Source organism: Gossypium hirsutum, chromosome D11, assembly GCF_007990345.1.
Source record: "Gossypium hirsutum isolate 1008001.06 chromosome D11, Gossypium_hirsutum_v2.1, whole genome shotgun sequence".
In the NCBI taxonomy this organism is placed as follows: Eukaryota; Viridiplantae; Streptophyta; class Magnoliopsida; order Malvales; family Malvaceae; genus Gossypium; species Gossypium hirsutum.
Window position 1 is genome coordinate 66,694,456 of NC_053447.1, and position 9,794 is coordinate 66,704,249.

Below are 9,794 nucleotides of genomic sequence, written 5' to 3' on the forward strand. Positions count from 1 at the left end.
GTTCTGATACCAATTATTGAAATTTCGATGTTAAGAAAGAAAGAATTGCAGAAAAGAAACAAGTAATTTAGCAACAAAATTATCTACTAAAGTTTCTATTTATTTTCACTCATTTTTTGAACAATGAAACATGAGCATTTATAACAAAAAAAAAATCTTAAATATGAAAAGAAAGAACAAAAATTTGATGCTAATAAATATAAAATATATTGTACTAATAAATACTAAATCTCCTCCAAAGCTGGAAAACATAACTTGCAAACAAGTTATTTAAATCCAATTGCTTCGTAACTTCATGCTTCAGTTTGCTGCATCTTTACCATGACCCTAGTTCACATTTTAATTCTAGTTAGCCAAAGCAATGAGCTTGCCAATCACTATTTATTTGTAACAGCTTGCCACTTACTGTTCATTTGAGGTTGAACTTGAAGGTTGTTTTGTGATATCAAATTCCAAGCTATCATTCCCTCGTCTATCAATCTCTTTGCCATTTTTATTTGATGCCTTAGAGTAGGCAACAACTTTTTCAATTAGCAAAAGGAAAAGAAAATTCAACAATACTCGATATAGATCTCAAGAACAATTGACAGTGTTGTATATTTTCCCTATATTCACAATGTAGAGATACCATGATAGGTACTATTACATTCCTCGTTATAACCAAGCATGAATATAATGATCACTAACAACGATGTCTGAAAGCAAAGCATTGTAAATTACCTATGGTGAGAACATCCGGAGTACATGGAAACCTGCTCTACTAATCCTGAAATTTCTTCATCCGAAACAGTTGTTGAAATTTCCATGAGCAAAAGAGACCTATCAGTCAAGCCCCCCGGGCAGTACCTAAAAATTGTTACATCCGGAGCTGAATGTCCCCTGCATGACACAGTTATTAAAGCAGAACCTCGGGCCCCAGTGCTCTCTGAATCGGATAGGGAAGTATTCATTTCTTCAAAATTCTCAGGCCTTGCCTCCAATCTGACCCAAAACCATTCTCAACCAGATTGTAAATGATGATGCAGTTGTTTATAGTTCAAAAGTGATTTAAGATCCTCTCGTATTCATGGTCAATAAAAACATAACATGATGTTATGAGAAAAGAAAAAGGAGAGGAATCTCTATATATACCTGATTCTGCTTCGAGGCAAGAGAATTGCATTCATTCTTCACTGTGTTGGTCAACTGCAGAAATCTTTGCTTCTCCCAATCTAACCCTCTTTGATGTTGGACTGAGTTTTGCTTCATGTACAGTATTGTGTTTAGATTCACAAGACCTATCATCTAAGCCAAATGGTTGAGATCCATTGACTGGATGAACTGCAGAGATTTTTTTCCAAATAATAGTAGGTATCCTTGGAGTACCATCGCGAGAGATGCACCGAATTGAAGGGGAGAAGTCCTCAAGGAAACAATATCCCTCCAACTTGATATACCAAACTTAAAGCAGAACTGCCTATTATCATGCTTGGACGAGAGCTGAGATAACATCAGAAGCAGACCATGGTGAATCCAATATGTGAATTGATAACAAAAAAACCCGAAAACGTTACAGAAAGTCAAATTCTCGTAGCATTTATACAATTAAATATGTTATGTTTACATTATACTTTGCGTAAACTACATTTAAGGTCACTCTAAAATAAAGTTTGTTCTATTTTGGTAACTCTAAATTTTTTCTCAATTTAGATAAAAACTTTGCGGACCTTTCTATAATTAATCCAAAATATTTCTTTTCCTTCTCTGCTCTCTGTAACTCAAAATGGAGAAACCAAAACAGGGCATCACAAAGCTACCTGTCTTTCACCATTTTCTCAACAATAAATCTGCGGCAACTACCAATGATAACCCATCATACATCCTCAAATAATTAAAGAAGAATAAACATATATAAGTAAGAATTGAATGAAGATGTTTTCAAAGATTTATCTTTGACAATTTTTTTCTTTTTTCTCTTTAATTTCATATTTTCTTCTAAACATTTTATGAATTCCTTTAAACTTACATTTCATTTTGAATAAGCAAACAATATAAGATATGTTGTAATGGCTGTTATGTGTGTTTTTTTTTTTTTTGTTAAATTTCTAACTTAAATTGAAGACAGCCATAACATTTTAAAATTCAATCTAGAGATTTCTTAATCTCAATTTGGTGAAGATTGATATGGTGAAATAAGTCAAGAAAAGAATCAGATTACTTTGAAAGACATAGGCAACTACTTTTGGGTGGGCATAGGAGGGTTGAGATTGGAATTTTTTAAAAATCCGACATTGAATTGACTTGGTCCGAATCATGAATATCTCTAATTAAAAATTATACAATATAAAAAATAAATATTGGGTTCGTGCCTAAACACTCTATTGCTTGGATGGCAATCTTAAACAAACTTCTCACTGGCGATAGATTGTTTAGTGATGGTATGAGTTTTGATCGTCGTTGTCTGTTGTGCTCTGATGCTTTTGAGTTTTGAAATCAAATTTTTTTTAGTGTTTCTATTCTAGAGGTTTGTGGCAACTTGTTCTGGGTTTATGTGGCATAGGAAGTCTGTTGGTACGTGGCTTCAAGAATTTAACTAGGTAATTTCCTGTTTGAAATGTAAATAATTCCTTGTCTATCTGCTCAAGCTGGTATAGAGAATGCAATTGTGTATTTTATTTGGTGTGAAAGGAATAGTAGGCTATTTGGGAATTCTTCTAATTATGTTGAAGTTTTGTTGAAAAAAGTTACAAATGTACATTTTGGTCTTAGTGATAGATGTCTCACTGATTTAGACCCTGTCAATAACTGATTATGTTTGCAAGGAGTTTGAGAAATGCATAGGATAGGCTTCTGGTTTTGGTTGATGTAATCTGTTATATTTTTTGGTTTTGTATAAGTTCTTATTGTACAATTATAATTTGGTGGTTGTGGATTATTGAATTATTGAGTTATAATAAAAGAAACCCAAAAAACACACAATTTTGAACTTAACCTATCTATATATATTCTTCTTAATTAAAGAAAAAAAAACCCTAAAACACCATGAAGTCACTATACATTCAAATGCATATCCCATATGCATTTCAATCCGAATCCTTCATAACTCAGTCATTCATCAAAACTCGGAATCTGTCAATTTTTTATCCAACTCTTTGCCCTCAATGATTCGAAGCACATAATGTATTCCATTAGCTACATCATAGACCATCAATCCAATCCTACCACCCATATAACCTCCCAAATGGCTTCCCACAAGATAACCAAACTTCCCAAGCACTTGTTCACCGAAAAATCCCCCACCGTAGGCACCAAGCAATGTTCCTTTGCCCCTAAAAAACCCTTCCGACATAGTCCCACCATAGTAAACAACTTCGAAAAAGTCCCAACCGGACGAAATGATCGGACCCGTTACGCGCTCAGCCTTTTGCGTAGCCAGCTTGGCCGCTTTTTTCCCGGCCTTTGTGGCTTGTTTTGCCGCCTCCTTGGAGGACAGGCCTTGTGACATCGCGTCTTGTAACGCCTTCTGCATTGCTAAGTTCTTTGATTTCTCGACATGAGCGGCTCGGATGTTGTAGACATAAAGTTTAACACCTTCTTTCACTGTGCAAGCTATGGAACCAACTCCCATATCAAAGCAATCCCACAATGAAAATTGCCCTGTTTGGGATAATACCACTTTCTCTTCCCCAGCCAGTTTCCTGCACTTATCAGCTATAACATGAAAGAAATGAAAAAGAAAATTTTTTAAAACCATACATAGTAAGTACCTACATACATAGGTAAAAGTACCATAGAGCCCCTATATTAGGAGTTGGATTATATTTTACCCATTTGATCAAAAAATGGATAAATTTATCCCAATACAATAGATCAAAGAGCAAGCCGGTCCTTTCTATTAAAAATTTCATCAATTTTTACTGTTAAAAATTGACGTGGTTGATGAAACAACTAGACAATTACCTAGTGCATGTCATGTTGACATATAAAGGTAAATTTTTAACAATGAAAATGAAAGTTTTTAACATAAGACTAATTTGCTATTTGATCTAAAGTACAAGAATTAATTTACTCATTTTTTAAGTAAATGAGCACAATTTAGTCTGACTTATAATACAAAAGCCTCCACAATACTTTTACCTATCTCTATACATAACTAACATTGAGCAAAATATGCACGTAAAAGCTAAGAAAAAGAAGCTAGATAAAGTAAATTCAAACAAGGATGAAAGTTTTTTGCTAGCTCATGATGCTTCTTCAACTTGATTTTTATGTATATATACTCGCTCAAAATCGAATTTTATTCGATACTTTAGCTTTCTATTTCGACCATAACTCTTAAAAGATTTATCTAATCCCAATCCCATGACTATTCATATGAAAATTTACATAATGTTTTATATTATATTAGCTTTTACAAAATTAATCCCATTTATATGTTACAAAAATATAAAAAGTGACATTTTAATAAATATATCTAAGCGAAACAGAAATTAATTCTAAAAATTTTAATAAAAAACTCGACCTTGGTTCAAACTCAATTTTTAAAAACAAAAAATCACCCTATATGGCTGGGGTGGATGGAATCTCGATAACTTGAAAGGGTTTTTGTCGGGTTTGTATTTCACACGAGTATATTAAAACTTTTATAAATTATTTCATATATTTTTGAAAGATTCTATACACATTCTCATGTTTGAATGTGCTGAATCCAAATATGTACTTCAAAATAAAAAATCGAAATAACTCTAAACAGATATACCAATTTGATCCATAAAAGATAACAAAGAAGAGAGAACAATCAAGAACATTAAATTTTACAAACTTGAAATTAACTTGGAGATTTAAATTCCAACATTTACGACTTCTTTTATTTTCCAGACCAAATGCAAAAACGAGGACGTTTTGAGGTTGTTACCTGTCTTACTGAGAAGGGTGAGTCCAAGGATGAAGAGCAGCAGCTGAACTCTTTTTTTGTTGAGATCCATTGGCAACAGTTAAAAAATGACAGAAAAAAAATTGGCTAATCCTATTTACTACTATTTTTGTTACTCCTAATTTGAAGGATCAAGGAGGAAGAAGACCAGATCTATGGCTGCCACGTCTACTCAATTATTAAGCTAAGCAACTGATGGAATTTATCCAACAACATTTTTTGCAGAAATTTATTTTCATTGAAAATTATTGAAATACAACAAAACCTATTCATACATAATCAAAACACACTTTGATCCAATCTCCAGTAAATTATACCAACTTTAGAGACATGTTTTTTTCCCGTCAAACTACATACCCATAGTAGCCCAAGACACATACAGCTTTCGACCAACATGGTCCAACTTTCGATAGTATGCATGCCTCCAAGACCTGATGAAAAACAAGGGAGCCACTACACCCCAAAATCCCATTACAAAGCCGAGAACTATGCTGACATAAAGCCAATTCACTTTACTTCCTTCCCTGCTACTTCCATTATTTGCAACGTCAATCGGAATACCTTTTGAGGTGCAGTTCTTAGTGAGAGGAGGTCCACAAAGATGATTGCCCACGTAAGACAAGTTTTCAAAGCTTTGAAGCTGAGTGCTTGTTGGGATTTGTCCTGTCAAGTTGTTGTGGGACACATTGAAGTGATTCAAGAAATTCAAATTGGAGAAACTTGGAGGGATTTCACCATTTAGTCGATTCATGGACAAATCAAGAGATTCCATTAACTCTATGTTGCCAATGCTGTCTGGTATATTTCCTGTTAGGAGATTCCCTGAAAAATTTAAAGACAATAGTCCAACGAGACTACCAATTTCTTTGGGGATCTCTCCTGTGAGACTGTTATCTGAAAGGTCCATGCTCGTAACAAGTCCTAGTGTGCTACCATATTCATCCTCTCGTCCTTTCAACACCAATAATGCGTTCAAAAAAAAGGAGTCAGCATCTACATACTTCACAAAAACAAAATTATTGGTTTTGTTTGTTGTGGCCATTGCACTTAAATTATTGAAACATTTTGGAATAACTCCAGAAATGTTGTTGTGGGCAAGGTCCAAGTTTTGAAGAAATTGAAGATCACAAATTTTATGAGGAATATGTCCATCAAAGTTATTTGATCGAAGGCTTAGAGTCACAAGGTTTGAGAGCTTATCACCGATCCATGCTGGTACACTTCCACTGAAATGATTTTCACTAAGATCAAACATAATGAAATTTGGAGAATTTTGCAATGTGGATGGCAATTCTCCAAACATGGTATTGTTTCGAAGGTTTAGCATTATAAAATTTAGATGCCATAAAGAAGGTGGGATTTTGCCGGTCAAATTGTTGCTTCCCAAATTTAAAAGGCCTAAAACCTGCCAATGATTCCAACAATCTGGAATATCTCCTGAGATAAGATTTTTATCAATGTAAAGAATTTCCATAAATTCCCCACTTGATGAATTACAAACTAATTCAAAAAGAGATCCCGAAAATGAATTATTTGATAAAATTAGAAATCGTAAACTTGGGAATACTCTTGGCAATGGGCCTATGAATCGGTTTGAACTCAAATCAACAAAGCTGCTCACATTCAAATATGAAATCTCTCCTCTAAGTTGATTCGAGGAAAGGTTTAAATATTCAAATGGAGTGGGAAGGTTCAAAAACCAAGTGGGCATGACATCTGAAATTCCTGCATAGGAGATATCCAAATAAGACAATTTCTTTTGGAATTTTAGCCACTGGGGAAACTTTGGGCCAAGATGCCAGTGACCCAATTCGATACTTTCACATTGAAATGGGGGAATCCAGCTTGAGTTTGATTCAAATCTAAGCCGATTGTGTGATGCTGCTAGAGTTGTCAATCTCGTGAGATTAGAAAAATGGGTTTCTGATACAACGCCTTCTAATAGATTATACCCACAATCCAGAGTTTCCAAACTTTCTAGTCGTCCAAAAGATAGAGGAAATGTACCATTAAATTGATTTTCTGAAACATCAAATACCTCCAAAGATGACAACTGCCCTATAGACAAGGGAATTTGGCCGTTTAATTGATTTTTTGAAACATCAAACCACTTCAGAGATGATAACTCCCCTATAGACAATGGAATTTGACCATTTAATTGATTTTCTGAAACATCAAACTCCTCCAAAGATGACAACTGCCCTATAGACAATGGAATTTGACCATTTAATTGATTTTCTGAAACATCAAACAACTTCAGAGATGATAACTCCCCTATAGACAATGGAATTCGACCATTTAATTGATTTACCGAAAGATCAAGCTGAGTAACAGAGCTCAAGTTTCCAATGGCACTCGAGATTGTTCCTTGTAACTGGTTATAGCCAAGACTAAGGAACTGAAGACGGTTTAAACTGTACAAGGAGTTGGGTATGGATGAATTGAGATGATTCCCACTAAGATCAAGAACTTCAAGAAACGAGATGTTCCGAAAGTAATCTGGAATTGGGCCTTCCAAAGAATTGACACTAAGATCAATGGACACAAGACCATGAAGACTAAATATCCACTTAGGTACTGAAGATAAGCTGTTCCAAGAAAGATCAAGAACAACCAGTGATTTTGTAGAATTAACACTGGTCGGAGATGGATCATTGTCTAAACTACATTTTGACAAGTGCAACTCTAACAAAGAAGGAAGTTTGAATGTTACCTGTACCCAATCAGTTGCTTTATGAAGATCCGCATAACTCAAATCAAGGTACTGCAAGGAAGAAAGTCCAGAAACCCATTGAAGACTTTTTGATTTGAGATCATTACCTCGAAGATCAAGATACTGCAACTTTGAAAGATTCCCCAGGTTATGAGGAATTGCTCCCTGGAATCCTGCTCGAGAGAGGTTAAGATGGGTTAAACTCCCCAGCATACCCAAAAATATCGGGATATGTATGCTGCTAAAATCGTTATTGCTCAAGTCCAGGGAACTGAGATGCTTCAACTCTAACAGTGAAGGATTTATTTTGCCTCCTAGGGCTGAAGGTGAAAAAGGGGGAGAAGCCAAGTGCAGTTGGTTGACGTGGCCTGTTGAGTTATGGCAGACGACACCAGTCCATTCACAGCAATCCCCACCTTCAACCCATGACGATAGCCTGTTTGAAGGATCAATAAGATGATTCTTGAATTTCAAAAGAGCTTCTCTCTCACTCTGAATGCAAAGTAGGTTGGAATTGGCATGACAAATGGTAAAACAGATAGCGGGAATGAGAAGAAGAAAAGGGAATAAGGAAATAGGAAGAGGAGTAGTCATGGTTGCAATTGCCATGGCTCACAACTCCAAATATATAGACTAAGCTTTAGCTAAAACACAAATACATGAAGCGCAAGGAAGTTTCTTCCAACAAAATGCATTAAATTGGAAATTTAATTATCCACAAAAGGTTATAAAGTCGAGTCAAACAGAAGTCTATGAAGAACTTAGGCAGAATGTTGAGAACTCCAAGGTTTTTTTTTTTAAGAACTTAAGCAGAATGATTTTTAAATTTTTTTTTTTTGACTTAAGGGCATAAAACGACGTCGTTTTAGCTGGTGCTCTGAATCCCCAAAACGGCGTCGTTTCGGATCAAACTCGAGAACCGAACTGACCGACTCCAGGATCCGCGTGTTTTCGCAACAATGGAATATTTTCGCTTCTGGCCCTTCAACCGTTTTGAGTTGCTTCAATTCAGTCCTAATTTCACTATTTTTTATTTTTAAAGATTTTACCCTTTAATTTCATCCCGCATTCTATTTAGTCCTCGATTCACCGACTTCCTGGAGAAGGGACGCGTGTCTGAAATCGGAATAATTTCTTATTTGGTCCTCGTTTGTTGCCGCGCTTTTCTTTTTGGTTTTTTATATTTTTTACTTTATTTTAATTTATCCTTTAAATTTTGTTTGAATTATGATTAAGCCCCTAAATCAATTTAGCTTATTTATTTATTCAATTTTCTTATTTGGCTTGTTTTATTTTTATTTTTTTCCCTTATTATTATTACTTATTTATTTTTTATTTTTTATGTACTTTCAAAACTTAGATTATTATTATTATTATTACTATTATTATTAGCATTATTATTATTATTAGTTTTATTGTTATTTTATTACTATTAACATTATTATATAAATTATTATTGAATGTTATTGCTATCATTTTTTTCTTATTAATATTATGAATATTATTATTGATATAATAATAATAATAATTATTATTATTTTCATTACCAATATTATTATATTTCTCGTATACTTATTATTATTACCCTGTTGTTAAATTAATTAGTTTTTACATCATTACTTTTACTTTGTATTTTTATTTTATTTACCTAAATACTCTAAATACATTTAATTTTTTATATTCCTCTATTTACTCATTTTCTTTTATATAATTTTAAAACTTTAGATTATTAATTGTTGTTTATTAATCATCATTATTGATATTGTTATTCCTAAATTATTTTATACCACATTTATTTATTTAATATTACATCTTTAATTCCAAATTGATAATTTGTTATATTTTTTTTCGTCTTTATTTTCGACTTGTTTATTTTATTCCGTATTCGTTCTATATGTTATTGTTCATATTAATGTATTTATATTTGTTCTGTTATGCATATTGGCGACGTAATTTATTTTTATTACAACATCGCGTTACATTTTACCTGATATGTCAAAAAATTTGTTTTAAGCAAGTAAAACCTCGTATTTTGATTTGATAAGGTCGTATCCTAACTTATGGGGTTTTGGTTTTCTTGATAAATTCAAATACACGAATATTTTCAAACATAAGTTTTTTTAGACGATCTCGGGAATTAACAAAAGATCTTGTCCTACCTTACGGGAT

At 33.4% G+C, this 9,794-nt stretch overlaps 3 protein-coding genes across 3 annotated transcripts; all 3 read right to left on the reverse strand.

Moving 5' to 3' along the window:
* Positions 1 to 80: 80 nt before the first annotated feature.
* LOC107930919 (SH2 domain-containing protein A-like) lies at positions 81 to 1,573 on the reverse strand. The gene is made up of 3 exons (XM_016862679.2): positions 721 to 1,573; positions 407 to 504; positions 81 to 327 (listed from the first exon to the last, which is right to left on the reverse strand). Exons 1-3 carry the CDS (start codon positions 948 to 950, stop codon positions 317 to 319), a joined length of 339 nt encoding a protein of 112 aa, XP_016718168.1. The 5' UTR covers positions 951 to 1,573; the 3' UTR covers positions 81 to 316.
* Positions 1,574 to 2,885: 1,312 nt separating this feature from the next.
* Positions 2,886 to 5,022, reverse strand: LOC107930880 (uncharacterized). Its single transcript, XM_016862642.2, has 2 exons — positions 4,895 to 5,022; positions 2,886 to 3,690 (listed from the first exon to the last, which is right to left on the reverse strand). Exons 1-2 carry the CDS (start codon positions 4,962 to 4,964, stop codon positions 3,095 to 3,097), a joined length of 666 nt encoding a protein of 221 aa, XP_016718131.2. The 5' UTR covers positions 4,965 to 5,022; the 3' UTR covers positions 2,886 to 3,094.
* A 239-nt stretch (positions 5,023 to 5,261) lies between these two features.
* Positions 5,262 to 8,234, reverse strand: LOC121223260 (receptor-like protein EIX2). Its single transcript, XM_041104401.1, has one exon. It carries the CDS (start codon positions 8,232 to 8,234, stop codon positions 5,262 to 5,264), a length of 2,973 nt encoding a protein of 990 aa, XP_040960335.1.
* Positions 8,235 to 9,794: the final 1,560 nt, after the last annotated feature.